At 40.7% G+C, this 23,616-nt stretch overlaps 1 protein-coding gene across 3 annotated transcripts in view; it reads right to left on the bottom strand.

Moving 5' to 3' along the window:
- VPS41 (VPS41 subunit of HOPS complex) overlaps nt 1-23,616 on the bottom strand; it is a 173,266-nt gene that overhangs the window by 5,747 nt on the left and 143,903 nt on the right. For 2 of the 3 annotated variants that reach the window (XM_025449198.3, XM_049096283.1), the window contains 8 exons: nt 22,657-22,784; nt 20,926-21,070; nt 19,028-19,069; nt 18,839-18,889; nt 16,591-16,728; nt 9,078-9,132; nt 6,640-6,780; nt 5,183-5,319 (listed from right to left, as the gene is read on the bottom strand). In XM_025449198.3, the coding sequence (XP_025304983.1) occupies nt 5,183-5,319; nt 6,640-6,780; nt 9,078-9,132; nt 16,591-16,728; nt 18,839-18,889; nt 19,028-19,069; nt 20,926-21,070; nt 22,657-22,784 (837 nt within the window). The remainder of the gene's footprint in view (nt 1-5,182; nt 5,320-6,639; nt 6,781-9,077; nt 9,133-16,590; nt 16,729-18,838; nt 18,890-19,027; nt 19,070-20,925; nt 21,071-22,656; nt 22,785-23,616) is intronic. The other variant, XM_025449199.3, reaches the window with a different exon arrangement.

Raw genomic sequence — 23,616 nt, 5'->3', positions numbered from 1 at the left:
TGAAAAGGAAAAAGCACTGGACTCATAGATATTCTATAACGCAATAAAAGAACTGTACATCAGTGAAGTTACTATGGCTTATTAGAAACAGCTGCTGTGGGAAAAATGCCATAAAAATTACAGAGTTTTTGAATTTTTTATTTTAAAAGATTCTTTGAATGTTGAACTTCTTGCTGACATTGCCTTGTTCATACTGCAGTGCTTCTCATTAGAATTGCAAAATGACACATAGTTACCTGGGTTTACAAGCCCCAGTATGATACAAGAGGTAGCCTGGGAAACCATTTACCTCATTCCTCACCCAGCATATAGGCTATGATGCTATGGGATCTGAATTCTAATTGGAAAAACTTTTCTTTTTGTTGGGATTATCATCAAACATGATGAACTGCAGAGAAATAAGGAAAAGATAGGAAGGCTCAAAGGTCTCATGTTGAAGTTCAAAACCAATATTACAAATACAATCCTATCTGCAGATAACAACAGCACAAAGTATACATATGCCAGACTGATTAAAGAAGCCAGAGCTGGTTGTCACGGGCCACTTAGGTCACCTAAAAGCTGTTATGAGGCCAAATAAAAACAATCTGAAAGGAAAAAGTCCATTTTAAAAGTTTATCTCAGGGATCTATATACATTTAAAAATATCTCTTAGAAGAAATTAAGAGCTTATGTACTGTGAATGAAAAGAAACCCATGTGAGTCCCAAAATAGGTAGGTAAGAAAAAAGTCACTATTCCTCTTAATTTATCTCTGGATCTCAAAGTAGAGAGAGATGAGGAATAATACAAAACTGTGGCACAGCAGAAAGGCATAAGAACGTGAGACACAGAAGATACTTTAGAGATTACCAAATCTTGAGGTTCCTCAAGGTTGAATGTCAATGCACATACGTGTGCCAGGCTGAGCCTAAGAAATCTCAAGATGGTTGAAGGACATGACCCCCTAGTCCTCCCTCAGAGATTCTAATCCAGCAGATCTGGGGTGGCACCTGAAACTAAGTAATTTTTTAAAGAATTTAGATAATTCTGATGTGGAGCCACGCTTGACAAACACTCATTTAATCTAATGGGAAAACTGAGATCCAGGAAGATGAGGTGCCCTCCCAAAGGTCACCAGTCTTGTTGCTGGGAAAGCCAGGACTGGACTCCAGCTCTGCAAACACCGTGCCCACTGCTCTTCAAATAGACTGCTTGTTCAACCCCGTGTACTCGTCTGTTGTCATAACATGCCAGGACCATGAATGCATCTCCAGAGTGCCACGGAACAACTGGTGGTCTACCCAAGATGTAGTCAGAGGATGTGGGGTCAAGCCCAATTCATCACCATCCCACACTGGCAAAGTGTAAATAAAACCACTTTGAGACAGTCTTCCCATCTGGCAAACAGAGATGACAGGTCCTAGTGACTGCTCTGTGATGAAATGACAGTCAAAAAAGGCAGTGAGAACATAGATGTTGGAATTCCTGAGGAACATTAAAAAAAAAAAAAAAAAAAAAAAAGACATGAATGCTAACTTTATAAATAAAAATATTTTAAAAATATAAAGTATAAAAATAAGTTTACAGCATAAAAATAATTTGGAAACTGTTGTTAGCTTAATGTCAACATTGAAATATCATTTATGCCATACTGTTTTGCAAATAATTTCATATCAAAATAAAAGCTATTCTGTCCTTGAAATCCGGCCTAGAAACATTTCAAGTTTATAAAGGACAATAAGGGCTACTTTTATCTCACTGACTTCATGAAGCGTCTAACAGTTGCTGAGTAATTACACTAACAGTGTAACAAGGTATAAACACATATGACGTATATCTATGACGAAGTAAACTGTAGAACTTCAACACTGCAATCACGGCTGAGGATGTGTCTTCCTTCTTTTTAACGACATCACAGACCTCTAACACACCTCATACTGAACTTCAGTTGAAGAAAGTTGTTGCATTTTAGAAAACAAGATTTTAAAACAAGGAGTGATACTCATTTTAAAGTTTTTTCCCATTTTTCTTGCCTTCTGTTTCCAATTAGCTAGTGAGCGAGCTCCCGGACACATTCTCAGTGGCCCAAATAGGTTTCCCAGGGCAGCATGCTTCATTGTAAATCTGCTGAGATATCCCCAAGGCAGATGAGCAAGAGGTCCCAAGAAGCCCTTTCTTTCCCTGACACCTGACCTCAGATCCTCAGGTTTGCTGAAAGGTTTACAAGAGCCCCCGGGGCCCTTCCCCACTGCCCCATCCCAGCAGAGGAGGCTCCAGGTTCTTACAAATTCGTGAATCTCGAACGCCTGGGTGGCTCAACGTTGGGCACCTGCCTTTGGCTCAGGTCGTGATCCGGGGATCTGGGATTAAGTCCCGCATTAGCCTCCCTGCATGGAGCCTGCTTCTCCCTCTGCCTGTCTCTGCCTCTCCCTCTGTGTCTCTCATGAATAAATAAGTAAAATCTTAAACAAAACAAAACAAACAAAAAACTGTGAATCTCTAAAATTCCCCTCCCCCCAATTTTTGGGATTAACAGGGCTAGCCATTTTTATTCTGTGAGAATGTGTGCAAATAAACTATACTTTTATGGAACAAACAAAAGAAACTAGAGAGTCAAAAACAGGTATGTAAAACTTTTCTAGACACTTCAAAATGCTCTATAAATTATTTTTATGGCGATCTCTTAACAAGTGGCCCAGAGAAAGAAAATAAATGGTCATTAATGGGGATGCCTGGGTAGCTAGCGGTTGAGCAGTCCTGGAGTCCTGGGATCGAGTCCCACATCAGGCTTCCTGCATGGAGCCTGCTTCTCCCTCTGCCTCTTTCTCTGTGTCTTTTATGAATAAATAAATAAAATCTTAAAAAAAAAAAAAGTCATTAATGCAATAGTAGCCTTTTCCATAGAAAAAACTTCCAAACTCTTTCTTCATATGTAAGAAAGAAGCAGGAGCCCTTCCAACTTGATGTCTGAGCCACAGCGGAGATGGTGGTGCAGTTCTTACAGATTCAGCCACCTTCCCCAAGGGTCCCTCTCCTCGTCCCAGAAGCCATTCCCTGGTCAGTTATTGGGATCCACTGGCTAAGTCACTCCTAGTTCCTCCACACATCATACTTACTGCATACTTACACCTCCTAAGGAAAAGCTCTCAGTACATTTAAAAATATAACAAAGAGGATAAAATACTGGCTTAACAACTGTTTTGGTAGATGATTTTTTATACGGAATTCATTTTGCATCTAATAGTTTATTTTTATTCCCGGTTGACTCGGAACTATGCAAATTTATTCATGAAAAATGAATGAGCAGTAAAACCCAATGGTGCCCATGAGCTTGGTTCTCTGGATTAAGAGCCTCGTAAGAGGGATTTATTAGGTGTTTCTGAAGGCCTTGTAGAGGCTGGGGTAAAAATAAGGCATATTTTCAACCTCTAAGCTTGAGGCTAAGCTTCATGCACTGCTAAGCAGGAGGACAGAGGAGTGATCATTTTGTCACCTCCCCTGGTGAAGAGATGCTCAGAGACACTACCCCTAAATGACTTCTCAATACATCTGGATTTGAAACTCCATGCAAGTCCTGGCATACCCAGAGACAGGGCTTTAGGTCCAACATGGAAACCACTTTCCCCAACGCCCGGTTCCCACCTGGGAAATGGTGACATATTCCCCACCTGGACCACATTCCTGCAGCCCTCGGGCACTGTCCAAATTGCAAGGTCCCCCCTGCTGCTCCGCTTGTCTATTCACCCACTCCTCTCCTACTCTCTCCTCCCTCCCAGAATGTTTCCCTGGGCTGTCTGCAAACCTCCCAATTCCTCTGTAAAATAAACACCTGTGTATCTTGAAGCTTTCTGCAGAACAGATTCTCTCCCAGGACCCCGACTCCCCATTAGCCTCCTGAGGAAGGCTCTTGTTCTCCTCCATCCTGCAGGCAGGAAAACCTCTCCTCCTCTAAGCTGAACTACCAGCAATACAGCCCCAGTGCTCATGTGTCTTGCCTCTTGGTTCATGGAGAATGCTGGAGCCCAGCTGCTGCCCTCCCGCCCCGTCCCTCGATGCCTGTGGGGATGATTCACTGCCCTTACAATTCCTGGACTGATTCCATGCCAATGACCCTGACCTTCACCCTGCTTCCTGAAAAAGTTCACAAGGAAATTTTAATGTAATAACATCCCACTCCCAGGCCTGACATTCTTATTCCCTCAGCTCTGTCATTTCTTTTCATCTCTTCCTTCTCTTTTTTTTTTTTTTTTTTTAATTTTTTTTTTTTTCTCTTCCTTCTCTTCTTAATGCCACCAATCTTCCTCAACTTCTGGTCCTGTTCCCCTGCCTCTTACCTGAGTCCCACCCCATGCTGCACCCTCACCGTGGCTGGGGGGCCCCACAAGCCCTCACCACGATGCTCCTCTCTCTACTGAACCTGCTAACCACTTCTCTCCCTACAATGTCATGTTCTGGCTCTACCTGCAAAATCTTTACGTTTCTAGGAAAGCAATTTGCCTCCTTATTATAATAAAAACTAATTTTCAAGTGAAGAAGAGAAAGAACAGTCCCAATTGTTAATGTGCCTTAAACAGTTTCAAGTTCTACAAAGCTACCAGCACCTTGAAAAATAGTAATTGTGAGGGTTCTTTTAAAGAAAAGATTAGGATGCTTTGAAATTAACATATTAATTGTTTATATGAAAATAATGGATTCCATTGCTTTTATCCCAAATTCTGATTTATTACAGATAACAAAGTTGTGCTAGTGTAGAAAACAGACAAAAAGTTAAATAAAATCATGTATTTAAACATGTTTCAGGCAATGGATTACTGAGTAGCTTCTAGGAAACTATCAAATTATTTGAAAACCTTTTTATTCCCCCCAATGGACACAATACTCATTCTACTTAAAAGTGGCTTGAGGGGTCTAGCAGCCACTCTAACTACCCCTTACCCTTCCCAAAACCATACCATATCTACCACATAAATGTAAAAATGCCTGCTCATCAAGGAGAGAAAATTTGGGGATGGTTAAACAATTGGATGGCTTCCTTAAAGGCTGAGATTTTCCCTACTTCATGAGCTTCCCAAATACCTGGGCCTACATAAAACGTATCTATCCAACTGAATTCTTTGTTATCTAAAATAACCCTAGATCCAAAAATCCAAAGTCAACTCAGCTCACTCCCCATGCTGACTTGTCCCAGAAAGGATACTTACTTGTAAATTGTAGTCTTGCAGAATCTTCACCAAGGAATCTCTCAAATTGGGAATCTCCATCCCTTCCTTAATACGGTGAATCAGTAGGATTGGGTCCACATGCGTGCCAATGTTGTTCAACAAGCCAGTAATAAATGCTGCAGAATACCAGCACAACAATTAGCATGTTGGCAAGGCACACAAGGCAGTTTTAGGCCAAAAGGGATGCAAATAAAAAATTACTTTTTTTTTTAAGGTAAGTGTTAAAACCATTTGGATTTCTGAAGTCTCAAAAACTAACTTTCCTTTTACTTCATGATGTATAGGAGGAGCTCCATGAGTTACAAGGAGATGGAGAAGAGGTGATTACTGGAACACAGCTGGTAGTGGCAAAGGGATACAATTAACATTTCTAGAGAATTTACACTACGGCTCAGCGGTCACACACTTTTCTTCAATATTCTGCAAGGTACAAATGTTATTCGTCCCTTTTGCAGGTAAAGCAAATGGGGTGGTTAACTAATTCATTCAGGCCACAAAACTAGCAAGCTAAAAGCCCAAATTCACCAGCAGGGCAGACTGCAGGCCCAGGTCATATGTGTTCCATTTCGCTCACCCTGCTTCCTTGGACATCTGTGAGTTACAACTTTATCACGCTGACCTAGATTCTCAAAGATGCACATGCCTGTGACCATCTACATCTGAATTTGACTTGAATCACATTATCCTCTTGTATCTCTTATGAAAATACAAGCATAAGAGCAGTTTCTAAAACCTGAAAATCCTGAAACAGATAAGCCTTCTTACTAAAAAATGGTGGGAAGGGGGCCAACTTTAAATCACTACCACCAGTTTCTGAATCATTTCTAGATCTTCACAAAAGGGTCAGGTTACTGAGAGGTGCCTGTATATTTCTTTCCAAACCGGGAGACCTGATGGAGACAGTCACACAGAGGCACTGCGCACGCGCGCACACACACATACTCCTGGTGCTGCACTGAGGAAGTGGGGCAGGACAGGACAGAGACTAGGTACTGTCAGGGCAACAGATGTCCAAAGATGGTCAGTGTCTAGTGACAGTTCAAGGCTGCCCTAAAAAGAGACTGGTTAGGGCTTTATATTTTCAAAACAAATGCCCCTGTATTCAAACTGAAAAAAAAAAAAAAAAATGAAGTCATATCACATTTATTCAATCCGGGTACAGTATGGAGGAACACGCTTCATAGGGACACAGTGAACAAATAACATCAGGCAAACTACCTGTTTGCTTACACATTCAGGTAATGCAGAGTGATGAGGCTCCAGGCTTCTCTGCACAGAAGGAGTACTAGACATCGTTATAATGTACCAAGCCTATTTTTATTATGGATACTTCACCATATTTTTCACCCAATGTGTCTTGAGATAGTTCTTACTCTAGACATAACTGAATGTACTGAGAGAAAACAGGTCTGATCACAGATGGCTTTTCTGCTTACGTGGTTTGTCGATGGAATATAAAATCAGATCTTCCCAGAGTTCTCCATCATCTTGCTCCTTGGCAAATTCAATTGCTTTATCAACATCATGTAATTCCTCCATGATCATCTTCAGGGCACTTCGGCTATTACCCATTCGGCCTAGCAAAGATGTGAGAAATACTTCATTTACAATGCTTTTTAATATTAAAATATTTTTTGTATGTATGTACGTATGTCTGTCTCTCTGTATGTATTTGAGAGAGATAGAGCACAGCAGGAGGAGCAGCAGAGGGAGAGGGAGAAGGAGACTCCTCACTGAGCAGGGAGCCTGATGCAGTTGTCGATCCATCATGATCTGAGCCAAAGGCAGATGCTCAACTGAGCCACCCCCAGGCACCCGACATTTAGGATGTTTTAATAAAACTTTTTTGAAGAATCAACATATCTCTTGTTTATGTATCTTCTTCTGTCTTGAAAGTTAAGACAAAAGCATATTTTAAAAAAAATTTTTTTTAGCATATTTTCTTATGTGACATTAGCATTTACTATTTTTAACATACGGAAACAATTACCTCCTATTTACTGGGTGTTTCCTTTGTGCTGTATATACTCATTTAAGTGCTTCACATAAATTACATCATTTAATAATTACTATAATCCAACAAGGTACGTTCTACTATTATTTCTACTTCATGGAAGAGGATACAGAAACATTAGTAACCTGCCAAGATCATACAGCTACTAACTGGCAGCTCTGGAATCTGAACCCAGGTCCCTCAGATTCCTACTTCCCTCTGTCAGATCGATACTTCTTTTGGACATCTTCATACCCAGATACAGTTAAGACTTATAGTTCAGACTTTTATTTTTTTTATTTTTAAAGATTTTATTTATTTATTCATGAGAGACAGAGAGAGAGGCAGAGACACAGACAGAGGGAGAAGCAGGCTCCATGCAGGGAGCCCAATGCAGGACTCGATCCCAGGACTCCAGGATCACACTCTGAGCTGAAGGCAGGCGCTCAACCACTGAGCCACCCAGGGATCCTAGTTCAGACTTTTAAAGGCCTTGGAGCCATCTGTCTCTTTAGGTAGCTCTGGATTTGGTCTTTTGATACACTTTGTGCCAAACACAAACTCAACTATCAGAGGGCTACCTCATTTCCTTCTCTTCCAGATTTGGGGGAAAGCCTTCCAATAACCCTTATAGTTGGGAAATGAAAGCATTTACCAACTATGCTTCTATTAGGTCAATAATCTCTATATGCTTTGCTTATTGACCTACTGGCATTTTAATGGCTTTAGCAGTTTCCAGGAGTTTTTAATACAGGATATGTAGAAAGCTTTACTCATAGGAGGGGCAGCAATTGAATCCTTCTCATTCTGAGCAGCCATTATCAATGATAACTGCTGGCCTGCAAATAAAATGATATCCAATTTGTTATACCTTCTATAACATTTTGTTTTTCCTTCAAATATTATTCCCATTTTTTAGGACTTAAAATTGGTTAATTTTTAAAATGTACATAGGATTTTAAAATTTTTACAACTTTAAAAAAGGAGATTGTCTCCTTTTATAAGTTCCCTACTTGCTTGTCTACAAAGACAATATGACATTATGACAAAAATGGACTCCACTGGCATATTTTCTGGGAAGTGATGCTGGAAAAACACCTAAAGTTTGAACTCCACGTTTATGCTACAAATATCTGCACAGAGCTTACTTATGAATTCTTCAGGCATCTACACTGCTTGTATGCAAGTGGTTCATTTTGGAGGAATGTGAAAGTAAGTCTGACATATATGGAGGCAGTGCCAGAGGCCTGGGAACAATGGAGAGCTGGATGATACTAAAAAGTTTTCCTCTCTCCAAAACTTTCATATTCATTGCATTTTCTCCATTTACTCAAGGTGTGATTACTGACAGTGAACATTATTTTCTACCAAGATGATGGTAAAAGAGGCTAAAAAAAAAAAAAAAGAACAAATTAACCCTTCTACAATTCATTTTTGAGGTGTGAGCCGATACAGGCTTATTGTGCAATACTCAGGTGTTATGTAGATAGCGTTTCTTAAATAATGCTTCTTTCTCTACTGAGCTGTGAATCCTTTTGTATAAGTTAGATTCTTTATTTTTTTTTTTTTAAGATTTTATTATTTATTCATGAGAGGCAGAGAGAGAGAGAGAAGCAGAGACACAGGCAGAGGGAGAAGCAGGCTTCTGCAGGGAGCCCAATGTGGGACTCAATCCCAGGACCCTGAGACCACGCCCTGAGTCAAAGGCAGACGCTCAACCACTGAGCCACCCAGACGTCCTTGTATGCATTAAATTTTTATAGAGACTAGCTCTACGCATTGTGTGACTTTGGTCTAAAATCCATGTCCACTCTTAGACAACGTACATGATGTTACCACAGTGTTTCTCAGCTTACAGGGACCAAAAGTAAAGCTACTTACTAAGAAGATAAACGGTCTCTTCTACGAAGTTTCTCTGTTGACAGATCTCAAGAGCCTTCAAATAAAGCAGGGTAAGAACATTACTGTGGGCTACCAGACAAGAATAAGTATTAATAGATTCACTTAGACATACAAGTTTAAAAGGATGTTTCCATTGCCTTGCTTTAAAAACAAAACAGAATAAGCAAACAAAACACAAATCCTAGGTTTTGCTGGTGATTGCCCTCATTCGCCTCTCAGATAAGTGCAGGACTGAGCACAATTTAACCAACAACATATATGAGGCAACTCAGAACACTACATGAGCAAAAGCAGAAAGCCAGGTGCTAAAGAAGGCCTTTCCCACCAAGTTTTCACTCAAGGCTCTTTTAGGTTTCTTCACAGCACTGCTCCGCACCTAATTCCCAGTCGCTGCTTCAAGCTCCCTGTTCCCCCCACTGGAGTGTAAGCTCCAGGAAGGCTTTGCTAGTCACCGCTGCATGTTTCCAGGACTCCACAGAGCACAGCTCTGATGGGTAAATACACAAAGACAGACCGAATATTTCTATTGCCAGCTCACAGGGTTTAGGAAAAAATTCTGCTCAATGATCCGTCAAAAGTTGGGGCAGGGGGGAACATATCTGACCATCAAGAAGGATCAGAAAGGAGAAGATCAAGTAAAGAAACGAGGGATTCCACAGGTGACTGTTTATTAATAACTGAGTAATTCCAAATGAACTGGTACACATTTACCATCCATTCTGCTGGACACTGGAGGGTCAGGTGGGATGGAGATGCAGAGATGACAGTATATAGATGACAGAGGAGAAGGGGTGGAGGGGAACATGTGGAAGCAGCATGCAGCCACCCAAGGGAGCACAGGCTCCAGGGAGGCTCACAGAGATGCAATACCACCCAATCCCATGACCAGGGGAAGCATGAATAGAGGACCCTGTGCTAAGACAGGGGAATGAGCCCCAGTGTGGCCCTCTTGTAAAAAGCTTCACAGAAGAGGTGGCATTTGAACTGGGTGTGGCATGACGAGTATGCAATCACCAAGAAACCTCATCTCCCACCCCAGCTATGTAACTGCTCCACCTTGGTGCTCTGCTCTGACAGCCGAGAATCTTCTCAGTGGCCTACGATATATCCATGACCTGCCCTGCCTTTTCGGGCAGCAACACCTCTCTCACACCCGGCTCATCCCTCCACTGTGGCCCTTCTGCCTGTAATGCAGTCCTCACTCCCCACCCTCCACCCTTGGGACCACATGACTCAAGCCCTGTGCCCCGCACAGTGCCTGGCTACTTGTGGTGTGCAATAAATATTTTCTTAAATAGATGGGCAGGCAGGAAAGGTTTCAGGAGGAAGATCACTGGGTTGTTTAAAAACAAGAACCAAAGGGGAAAAAAGAACAGCAGAAGCTCACCAGCTCTTTCAGTTCAATGACTTTTCTTGGGAAATAAAGGAGCTGGTTTGGACATTTAATTTTTGACTCAAAATTTCTATGTAGAATATATATATTTAAGTGTGTGTCTCTGGTTGGAGAGTAACAGCTAAAAGGGAGGAAAAAATGCTGGTCATAGAAATCAATGCTGGGGGCTCAGGGCATGGCGGGGTGGGGAGGACTCTGAACCAAACATAAAAATGGAAAGAACATCCTACTTTAGAATTACAGTGAAATGAGGGGAGTCTGAAATACACAAAGCATTTAAATGGGGAGGTAGGAAGACTGGAAGGTCACAATGAAGGGGAAACACTATTATGTGGCAGAGGTAGCCAAGCTGCCCCCCAATATCCTCTACCCATTGTAGAGGGTAGACAGTAATAAGATTTTAGGTGGGTTGTGTGACTGCCCAGAATTTATTATTTTTTTTATTTTTGTTTTATTTTATTTTTATTTATTTATGATAGTCGAGAGAGAGAAAGAGAGGCTGAGACACAGGCAGAGGGAGAAGCAGGCTCCATGCCCGACGTGGGATTCGATCCCCGGTCTCTAGGATCGCGCCCTGGGCCAAAGGCAGGCGCTAAACCGCTGCGCCACCCAGGGTTCCCACTGCCCAGAATTTAAACAACAATGTCCAAGCCTCCTCAGCCATGGGAGAGTCGTATGACTGATGTCCCCGCAGGGAGGAAACATAGCAGTTTCTGGCAATATTCTCTAAGAAGCAATGTGAATCAACTTTTGTTTTCTTATTTTTAGTCCTTTCACCCCATCTGCTCTTGGAAATATGGGTAATACTATCTTACAGCACCAGGTGAAGGTCATACAAGGTGAGGGAATGAGAGAAAAGAGCCAGGTCTCCGACTGTGTGGCACGCTGCCATCAGCAGGGCCATGCCACCAGGATATCCATGTGCCAGAGAACTAAACTGCTACTCTACTGAAGCCATTATTATTTTGGGATTTTTATGACTCATAGCTGAATCTAATCCTAACGCTTAGAAAAATCTTCATTAGTTTTGATTAAAAATATGATTTGCCTTATCTCTATACTGTCATGCTCATAAATCAATGGAACTTTCTTACCAACTCCCTATCCTTCTGGAATGATACTAGGGCAGAGACAGGATACTCATGAGAGAAGTAGTGAAAGGAAACAGCAAAAAATAAGAAGTTCAGAGGACCTGGGACCATTCCAACAAAAAGTTGTTGAGAAACCAACCGAGTGCCCTGATTCACGTGAGGTGCTAGAGATACAGATGGACAGTTTATGGCTGAGTGAGACTGCGTGTGCACAGATAAACAAGAAAATGTAATACACGTGGATAGGTAGACTGTTCAGAGAAAGTGTGAATAAGGATGAGTATCTATAAACCAATTTTGTACTTGGAAATTTACTGACACCTTAAAGTACCATTCTGAAGTTTTCAACAAAACCATCCCCCCTTTTCTTGAACGTTTGTGAACATGCTTGTCTCAAGCCACATAGACTCTGTAGTCTACAGGCTCACCTGAGCTAAGACAGTAGGCATTTGCTATATGAGGCCATTTAAATTTAACGATTCAGTTCCTCACTAGACACTCTTTTTTTTTTTTTTTTTTTTTACTAGACACTCTTCAACTATTTCATTGCCACATGTCAGCACATTTTCATCACTGCACAACATTCTAGGGGGTAGTGCTGCTGGAAGCTCTGTTAGATTATCATAAAAAATGACAAGTCCTGTGAGAAGAAATATTTAAAGGCAAATCTGAAGTCAAGGAGGGTCTGGAATGCAAGCAGATGTGTAATGCTAAGGTCAAAGATAATCTGAGTCCCTGAAACTTGAATTTCACAGATTTTTAAATGTTTTATGACTAGTTTCTAACAGTATCTGAAATTATTTTCTTATATATGAGAAAGCAGAGATTCTAGAAATCTCTAGAAATTTTGAGTAAAATGTAAAAAAAAAAATTTCTGGTACATAGAATTTTTCTATTTTTGACACAAGTGAAGCATAAAACTGTTTCCCCAAATTCTTGAATGTTCCTGGGCTACCGTGCTCCCTCTAGAGGAAAGAGTAGGGAAAGTAAGATTTTTAAAGCCAAGAGGAAGAAGACACAGACACACACATGGAAAGGGAGAATCATAGTAAAAGTAAAAATGAAAAGACAGAATAATGACATACACTGAGTAAAAAGCTATACAAAAGTAATATTTTAATATTCCTTTTCCTGATTCAGTATAAAGGCAAAGGGAAGAGTTAGAAATTTGGGGCTGACTAACCAGTACCTTATCAACTATAAATTAAATAAGGATTTCTACCCAGCCCTGACCAAGCCATCGTTTATCCAATCTTTATATGGCATTAATGGGAATCTGTAAACCTTCCATCTCCTGGCTTTATTCGTGCAAATTCATAAATACTGCCATGTTGTAAATGCCATTAGATATGAGGGAAATCATAAATTCAGGTATAAATTCTCAAAGCTGCAAAGCTGATATTCTGCTTTTAACTATTCTAGGCATAAGGCAAATGAGGCTCACAAATGTAAACTACCACCTGATGACCACACCTGGAAATTACTGGAGAAAGGGAGGGTTAACAGTTTAAAAACTGATGACTTTCATGATTCTTACAATACTAAGGAGTATCTTTTTTTTTTTTTTTAAGATTTATTTATTTTGGAGAGAGAGAGAGAGGAAGAGAGAAGGAAAGTGTGTGTGCAAGAGCCGGCAATGGGGCAGAGGGAGGGAATCTCAAGTAGATTCCCTGGTGAGTGGGGAGCCAACAAGGGGCTTGATCTCATGACCCTGAGATCATGACCTGAACTCACACCAAGAGTCAGATACTTAACTGACTCTTTAATTAATTTTTAAAACTTGAGAAATGATTCCTCACAACCATGGAAAGAAGAGGGGACCTGACTTAAGGGATCCAGGTTCTAAGTCTCGGCTCTCTGACTTATTAGCTCTAGACTCTGGGTTGTTTCTTTCAATTCCTTAAGACTCAGCTTGTTGTGAATAAAATGACTTTATCCACCTACCTGCGCTTTTGTAGAGATTAAATAAAAAGAAGGTACATGAAAGCACAGCTCACGTTATAAAGCACAACAAAAACAAAGGACTTTTACTGTCTTTTTAAACTGCTGTCAGTGTTATAAATTCCTACCACCTCTGTATCTCCTTTAGAAGGAACAATTTCATAAAAGCTTATGGTTAATTTTGGGATTTATGAGTTGTGGTGATTTTCAATCCTGAACTCTGGTCTTTGATAAATACTGCCACCTTGGGAACATCACTTTCTTAAAGGCTTCTGATGTGATATCAGGGTCTCCACAAAGTTGTTGGCCAAATATTATGGATTGTGGGATTTCAATCAATACAAACTAAGTTTGACTGGGATTCTTGAAGATTTCAACCAGCTGTTACTTGAAGTCACCCCTCCTCTCAACAATTACCCAAATCCTCACAAAGGCAGACAATCAGAGGAAGACAGTACTGCTATGCTGCCCGAAGTGAATTATCAACAAGGGTGGTGGTGGTGGTGGTGCTCAACAGGCTCCGAATAATGAAACCCTAAACACTTCCCATTTAAAATAAAACAAACACCAAATTACCACCAAAACATCTATAGGACTCTATACACTCTTCTGAAATAAAGATTTTTTTTTTGGTGAGTGCATTAAAATTTTAAGCTCTTAACTTTACATTTAGTAGAAAACGATACCAAATTTTCTGAGTCTCTCTTTAGACAAAACAAAAACTGTACTCATGACTTTTATTCATTTATCATGCCTGCCATGCATTTAAGGGGGACAAATCTACTTTGCTTTTTATGAATTGTTAGCTTTTTCCAGAGTTTCAGTATGCATAAAGGAATTAACTCTAAGATGATTAAATGTATATAAAGTTCTTATTTCTAGGGAAAAGGAATGAGATCTTTTATGAGTTAATAAAGTCCAGAATATCTTCTTTAACATGGCTTTATGTCCCCAAGCAAGGATAATGATAGATATTTTTTTTTACAAACATAGAGATGGGTATACACAATGGATCCTGATGAGAGATAATCTCTTACAAAGATATCTCAACGATCTGTAACATGAAAGCTTGTCTAGAAAGTTCTAAGAAAGGTAGATTACTGACTTATTTTTAATGGCACGCTTCTACCATTACCAGCTCTAATTCATTTTATTCAAAATTCTCTTTCAGGGGAAAACATGAGATAACTTAAACTCTAATTGGTTTCACTATGCTTTTGTTGAGTTCTTTTACGTGTGAACTGGTTCTTCTCAGAAAAATTCTAAAAGGTCTCTACAATGCTCTAAGCAAGTTCTAGATACTAGGAATGCCACGTGTCAGTTGCGATTTTCTGATGCTCCCCTTTTAGGTAAAATAGAGTGTCTTCTGTTGAGCACTGTGAGACTGGAAAATGTAAAGCAGATGGATTGGAAGTGTGTGAGAAGCACAAACATTCTGGAATCTGGGTGGCACCTCTGCACCCGAGTTTAGTGAATGAGAAGGAGCCCTGGGTGGCTGCTGATCACGGGTGTGGGGCTCTGTTGGAGGAGTCAATCACAGACAGCTCTGGACTCTTGAAAACAAATGATATTTCCTCAAAGAGTGAGATATAAATGAAGGGGCATGGTTCAAAGAATGACATTCTCACATTATCCCCCTAGATTATAGATTCTGTAGTGAGAAGAGGGAAACATTTGCTTTTATTTTTAGAACAAGATGATAAATTTCCAAATCTACTCTTGAGAAAATGTTTTAGGCTCCAAATTTAAAATGTTAAAGTTTTTCATAAATTATTATGGAGGTAAGATATTTTTTCATTAACTGAAGATTTTGAAAAGCCACTCAGCTAAAACTGGTTCATAATAAATCCAATTCATTTATCAACATGGCTGAAGAGGCAAATATAAAAGTTGTCAGTGCATATAAACAGCATGTTATCAACTTTTTAAAGATTTTATTTGAGAGAGAGCGTGCGGGAGAGCATGAGGGGGTAGTGGCAGAGGGGGAGAGACAGGGAGAGAGAACCTGAAGCAGAGTCTGCACTGAGCACAGAGCCCCACTGGGGTTCAATCCAACAACTACCAGAGCAGGACCTGAGCTGAAAGTGAGAATCAGATGCTCAACAGAGTGAGCCACCCAGGTGTCCCTCTATCAACTTAATGCCTATCTCTAATGGGTCAAATACATTTTTTTGTTTTGTTGATACATACAGCTGACTAAAAAGTACTTGTTATCTGGCCATCTGAATTTAGTAAGATACCCGCAGATGTTAGATAGCTTTCCAACCGTATGAAAAACCATGGTAAACAACACTGGTGGCTATATTGGCTAAATGGGTAGATTGCCCATTTCCTGGTATGTATGTGTGAAGTTTCAACTGTGTTCCAACAGCAGGCTCCTAAAACTGATTCATTCACTCACTCACTCACGATGCAACAAACATTTAATAAGTGTCTAATACAGTGCCATGGCTGCTGGGTTTACCAAAATGAGTGGGACAGACTTCTTGTCCCTTAAGAATATACAGGACAGTGGGAAAGAGACTAGTAACTTTTTACAATTATAACAAAACTTAGTACAATAGAGAAATGGAACATAGTGTGATAAAGAAATATAGAAATATATGATATGGATGTGGAGAGCAGATGGGGTGCAGGACCCTAAGTCACTGACCCTGAGTCTGGAGCAACCGCTTCTGGCTTGGGATAGCCTGGGTCACTCACTCAGCTTGATCTTAGGCCCCACTCTGACCCTGTTAAACTGACTCAGAGTCCTGACACTATTTTTGCTTGATGGTTGAATAAAATGACTTTATCCACCTCCCTGTGCTAGAATCTAGAGTTCTACACCCTGGATTAAACCTTTAATTAAACCTGACCCAGAAATGCTTTAGCTCCTCAACAAAATCTTAGCCAACAGTACCTCCAATTTTCATCGGAATGCCCCAGAAAAACCTACTGCCTTGACAGCAGCAGTCACTTCCCCTGAACAGGGATGGATGAGTGATAGGAAGACTAGAATGATCGACAGCTTACCAACAAGGACAACTTTTTCACTGGAAGTATGTGAGACAAGTCTGTGACTTACCTTTTCAAGTGGGCAATGGGTACTATCTCGGAGAAAGGGAAGTAAGTTTGGTCGATCATATTCAGCATAAAGGCTAATCTGTTTTTCATGGTAGCGCTGCCCCTTATGATGGTCTCTCTTGAAAAGCTTATGCAGATACTAAAAAGAACAAAGGAACAGACCATGAATATAAAAATATGAAAAGCAATACCTGTTTAACATTGCTGCGTTCAGTCCTACCAGCCTCCACGGAGAGCCAGGACAATCTGACACTCTCTCTAGAATGGCCTCGAGGGACCTGGCTCCACTACTTACCAGCCACCTGACCTGAACAAGTCACTAACCTTTTTGTGACTGAGTTTATCTTCCAAAATCTCACTGGGTCATTGTGAGGATTGGTTGCGTTGCCATTTGTAAAACTCTCAGATCTACATTGATACGCCTGGCATTTACTGAGCACCAGAGACATGTTAATGGTAGCTGCTAATATCCTCACCATCATCCACATCATTTCAGAAATAAATGCTTGATTAGTGGCCTTCCTGAATCCTAAAAATTCTCGCTTGTCTTTTACATAAAAGGGGTATAGTGAGACAAGAGCATGTTCTTAAAAACTCAAGCAGTAAGTGCTAAATTAATTTTCATACACTCTGCATCTGCTCTCTGTTAAGTCTCATTGAGCTCTGTGTCTGCAATGAAACGTTGCCTATACTGGGGACATCGAAGGTAAAAAATCAAGACGAATACAGGTGTTCTGAACCAATTTTCAAAACTGAGTCCTTTCCCTAGCTATCTGAAAAAGTCAATGGACCTCAAAGAAAGTGAGTCATTCACTTTCTACTCAGAGGCAAGATTAAGTCTTTCAATATATTATGCATCAGTTAGAAATCGATGTCCAATGTGTACTTAATGTTAAATGTAAACGAACACCCCATAAAGTACCAGAGGCAGAAAGACCTGAACACGCCAATCACGTAAAGTGAGGAAGAGAACACTATAGTGTGTCCCTGAAGCTGACGCTGTACACAGGTTTGCTGGAGTTTGACCTCCACTAATGAGTCAACCAGGCCATATGCACACAGATAAACAGCTCCTCAGATCAACTGGTCACGTCTCCCTGGGGCGAGGACAGGCAGAGAGTGGCCAGCACTTCCATGGCATCTGACGGAGGCCCTACCTATCCACTGGCACTGGGTCAGTGTGTGAGCCAGACACGTGGGGCCGCCTCCCAGAGGCACAAACAGGGTTGGGAAGGTGTCACATCGCCAAGGCAAATTTACAGAGCCATTCCGTTGCCTGACAGGGAAGATGAGCCATGTTAGTGGGAGCTGTGCCCTCATTTCAGCACTGTACTAATTACACTGTCACACAGACACCTGCCACCAGTCCTGTCTTATGCTTTCCACAGGCTAGAAATCACTGCTTCATCACTCAGTCCCCGGGGCGGGGCGGCACAGTGGCACCTTGCTTGGGTAAGGCCATCTCCTTCAGATTTCCCATCACAAATGGTATAGCAATGGCTTCTGCACAACCACTGACTAAAACAAAATGGAACAGAGTACCTCACACTTCGATCCTAGAGTCTTTAAAAGTTCTTGTGTAATACTGACTGATGAATAAAAACTCGATCCCGAGCCTCCTCCTTCTGCAGTGCAGAGGTGGGCAAAGGTACAAGATCCCCCATTGAACTGGATGCCCGTGGTCCTACTGGCACCTATTTTCCCTGAGACTTTCTCTTTTATCATTGTTAAAGGACACAGATAACATGTACTCCTGCTTTCTTCTCATGGTGACAGCAATGCAGGAATCAAACTAGCCTCCCAAGGGAGTCTAGAATGATAGGCCTTCACAGTACTACCTCCAAGACCAAATGAGAGAAGCGGGAGGGGTGAGGGGCAGAAAAACGAGGCTCTGGTCTTGGATCCTTCGGAGGTGTTGCAATTTATGGTGTAACTATATTTAGTGTTAAACACAGAAGCAAGGTACTTACTCCTAGGCACAGTTTGGTGGCACAAGCATGAATAGGATGAATTTTTTTTCAATCACAATCCAATGGTGAGTCCAAGTTAAAAATCTGATCTGTAATTAGTCCTTAGCCAGGGCCAGAGCACATGCCACATCTTACTAGTTATGGAATACTGTCGGTGGTCAAACTTGCAAGCTGAGGGGTGACCTGAGAGAGCTCACGCCACTTCTCCCACACCAGAACTGAAAGGTGGCTTGCCCCCACAGTGCAGTCAAAAGGGCAAATGAAGGTGGTTATGCTCACCACATGCTGCAACTCTGGTCTATCTTCCAGTTCTTCCACTACTTTTTTAATCTAAGGAGAAAAGAAGTTTGTAAACATTGATTTATGAGGACACAAACATAGCTGCAAGATTATCTGGCAAACAGTTCTCCTCTTTACGGCAAGGGTGTTCCCATCTAGTAACACGTATAAAAAACAAAAGACACTCACTGAAATTTTATCTTCATTGTCCAAAAGCATGTCAACAGCTTTCTGGAATAAAAAGAAAAAAAAAAAAAAAAAAAAAAACAGCCAGAGTCACTGACACCTGCTGTGTGAGAAGAGAGCGCACACACAATGAATTGCACATGCTGTCCCTTTTTTTTTTTTTTTGTCCCTTTTTTCCATACATAAGGGTCCCTTTACTCTATAGTTGCCCTTAAGGGAGATACCTGTGAAGAATGTGTTTTGAGACGTGTCCCAGTCTGAGGCCTATGTTTTGCATGCCACTCAAACAGCATTCTGCTACCACTCCCCAAACAAAATACAGCTTGTCTATGCACAGTTTAACCTCCATGTTATCTGCAATATCTCCACAAGTACTCATATGACTCTCGCTAGTTATGGAGACCGTATTATTTCCTGGACCACAAAAATGAACTTTGCTTGCTGCCACCTGAACCTTCACTGAGTCCCTCTACAGATTTCACAGATGTCAGGAGCTGGTCTTCCATGGAGAGGAGGGTTAGAGCCAGAAAAAAAATAAGATACCTGAAGTTTCATAATGATATAAAGCTTATGGACTTGCAACACTTCCTTACTATGAACACTTCATAAAACACAAAGGAGACAGTGTCTGTAACAACAAGTGCTGGGTAGACAGCCCACCAGGCTGAGTGCCATCCTGGCTCTCCTGACTCTGCTCCTACCCAGCTATCCACTCCATTTTTTCCCTCTAAAACAGGAGGATGTTAAAAGAGATTATCCGTAAGGTATCTTTTAATTAGAAAACTATGATTCCTTAACTTTGGTTCATACTCTTGAACAGCAATCAGTTTCAGCTCATTCATCTTTTTTCTATAGCTACGTAAGCCAAACTAGGCTCTTGAGACACACGGCATGGAGGGGGGAGGTAGGCATAAGGCAAGAATGGATATGGGGAAATGTAATTAAATTTTATAGAAGCACTTCATCCTCTTAATCACCTTTTGCAAAGAAGCAGAACCTCTGCACCTGAACTTCTTCACAACTGCACTAATTCTTTTTAGATCAGTAGTCCTTAAGGACTTGAATCATTCACTATGAAAAAAAGGGCTAAAAGCATCTTTCAGGAAAAAGTAGTAGATTTAGCTCCTATTTATATTAAGTTTAACTTTATGAACACTAACCTACAGCACATCTATATATAGTATACATTTATACACATATACATAATATAGGGCATAATACCCTTAAATGCAATTAAATAGAACAAAAAATTCCAAGTAATCCCTCTGGAGTTTCACAGGTTCTACTCTTTAAACTTTCAATTTTCTGAAGAAGTACTGGGTTTTATGAACTTCTTTACTTCGATCACTGTCCTTTGTAAAAATGTACACACACACACACACACACCACTGTGAACTGTGGAGGCTGGGTGACCTCATTAGTCAAGCAATCCACTGTTCGAATTTGTCATACAATAAAATAACACATTCCACATGTCTGAGACCAATGAAAACACCACATGCTAAATCTATGAATGCTAATGAGTAAAAATTACAATAAATGGATCAAAATAGAAATCTACCTAAGATTTTAATCCTGGGACATACAATTAAGAGAGGTGAATGAGCCAAAGTGTATGGCCAGTTTCTTTGTTTCTATGAATTGTGTGAATTGTTTTACTAAAAAATTACTTCGCACACACAACTTTCAAAGTTCCACATCAAATTCTGATTGCTTTTACAGAATAACCACATCAAGTAAAGGATTCAAAACATCTAGTGAGGGTCAGCATTCTGAATATGATCAGCGTACAGCCCAACTATGTGATTTATTAACTACCCCAGCATTTGAATCGATGTCTAATTATTAAAAATTTGGAATAGTAAAAATAAAGGGTCAGTACTAAATAAGAAACACATTACCTCAGAATCAAAATCCATTAATAAAACAATTTTATCCTTGATAGAACTGAAAAGATTATGTTTGTGGATCAACTGGAAAACATCCTTGTGTCTTAATGTTAAGTATATTTCCAGAGCATTGCCATAGTTTTTGTCATAGGTGTACCTGGTAATACAAAATTTTTACATTAAAGTTCATCAACACATCTAATTAAAACACACATGTACGCATGTAAAAATCATTATTTTGCATTATGAAAAATTTTGTTTAAATAGAAAGTCAACTTTATTTGGAAAACTATTCCTTGGGATTTAACTGTATGTGACCAGTATGTACTTCTTTCTCACAGCCTTGCCTCTCACCTCACCAAAATTTCGGAAAATGGACAATGCTTAAGTAATAAACATTCTCTTTTATACAAATTTTCAAAATTTCTTCATAGAAATCCATATACCTAAGAAACTATGATCCAAAATGAAGGAAATTCTTATTCTAGTAAAAAAAATTCAGTTAAAATTTCTACAAGCACTGTTCAGCTGGCAAATGGATTATATCCCCAAAACTTATTTGTGAGGGGAATTTATAAAGCTGACATGTGTTTTTCTGTTGAAGCACTGTTTTTCACATTAATTCCTAAGCCAGCTCCCGAAAACCAACTGAACCTAAATTGTACTGTGAGTCCATTAGTAGTACTAAGAATTACGAGTAGTTAGTACTGCAGAACCCAAGGAACATCTAGAACAATGTTTCCAGAAGAAAATGGTCAGTGTTTCAACTCAGAGAGTAACAAACAGCCCTGAACTCTAGGCCGGTTGGGTGAAGCTTTCTTGGTCTTGGCAAAAGATAGAAGGAGATGGGGGAGGGGTGGCTTGAGGTGGTGGGAATGCCAACACAGGGCTGCAGCAAGAAGCACCTTCCTGAGATTTCCTGCAGTTATGGCTTCTCTTTTCACAAGCCCAGAGCTCCTCTAGGGCATGAGTGCATCCCAGGGATATAGAAGAAAGCCTGGGTTACCGAAAGTGCCCAAGAAATTTGAAAAATATTAACCAAGCTCCCATTTTCTGAGCTCTGCCTCAGTGCCAGGCACAGTGCTCAATTAGTTCTTACTTATGACCTCTCCTTTAAACCTTGATATCATCCCGTAAGGAATACATACAACTTACAGAGAAGGAAATCTGAGATTTGAAAGATTAATGGACATGCAGATCCAAGAATGACAATCCAGAGCCTCTCCGGGAAAACCAATGTTCTGGTGCAATCTAAGACCTGGCTCTCTTCCCTCTCTGACCCACTGCCCCTACGGACGTAGTCCGGCTGACAAGAGTTCCTCTCTGGGAAACAGACCACATTACAACCATACAGCCTCACATGTTTTCCTCACCTGCTAGCTGTTTACTGGAGGTTTCTTTTTTTCTTGTTTTATTAAAGATTTTATTTTTTATTCATGAGAGACAGTGAGAGGCAGAGATACAGGTAGAGGGAGAAGCAGGCTCCCTGCGGGGAGCCCAATGCGGAACTCGATCTCAGGACCACAGGATACGACCCTAGCCAAAGGCAGACTCTCAACCACTGATTCACCCAGGTGTCCCTCACTGGACATTTCTGAAGGGACTTTACCAAGAATGAATATAGGAAAATGGTATAAAAGGCTCCCTCCTCTGCGTCCTCCCCATGAAGAGTCTACTAGGTCTAAAATATGAAAAACTTTCATGTAGGTCAAACTGGAAAAAGAAGCACTAAATTATACTCACAGTTCAGCCAGGGTTTTGAGTAAGGTTCTATTCTGACTATCCTTCTTCAGGTGATCCCGAACTGCTTGCACAATTACTGAATTGTTGTACAGATCTCCAGGCCATTCTCGGATCAGAGTGGCAAAGCCCTAAAATCATGAGGGACAAACAGAAGAACACTCTTTATATAGGGTAGCAATGCAAATAGTTTAAACAATACCTAAAAGTATTAATGGAAACAGACAAAATAATTTTACGATTAAACCTTTGGTCCCTAAAGAACACATCACCCACTTTCAGACTCTGGGTTTGGAGGTGGCGAGGGAGGCAGAGAATTACTGCATGCTAATCTCCATTTACTGTTCCTGGTAGGTGGTGCCATCCACTTCTCTTATTTGATGAAATGTGCAAGTTAGCAAGATGCCCTCCTGGTTCTTCAGTAAAGTAACACAGACTTTAGGTTTGATCTGCTCTAACCTCAGTCTGGACGAACTGTAACATTTGGTTGACATCTTGAATATCCTGAAGACAATGTCCAAGCTGGCTACTTTCCCCCAGCTTCTGTGCCCTTTGGGTCTGGCCTCCCATGTGCACTGGGCAGCAGATGTCACTGCACAGCCGGTATGACGGCAGAGGCTGGTTTCCACAGTGGAATCACTGGTACCCTGCCTTCAACAACCTATCATCTTTGTCCTCTTTCCATTTTTCCCCCACTTTCCATTCTTGCCTCTGAACCTAGTTTTATTTGGGATTTGGAACTTTGGCCCAAGTCTTCTCCCCTAACTGGATCTCAAATTTTGTCGTTCTGATAGAAAACCACAGATCCTCCAGTTGGATTCTATTTCTCTCCTGTGGTTAATTCTTGGCCAGCATCCTGGGTAGTCCCTACACTCCTGATTCCTGACTTTAGAACTCAAATTATGGCAGAGTAATTTACTTACTGATCCTTGACAGTTTGTAGAGAAAAACCTTAGATGTATT

The sequence above is a fragment of the Canis lupus genome, chromosome 18 (assembly GCF_003254725.2).
Source record: "Canis lupus dingo isolate Sandy chromosome 18, ASM325472v2, whole genome shotgun sequence".
NCBI lineage: Eukaryota > Metazoa > Chordata > Mammalia > Carnivora > Canidae > Canis > Canis lupus.
This window is presented reverse-complemented; position numbering and strand designations above follow the sequence as displayed.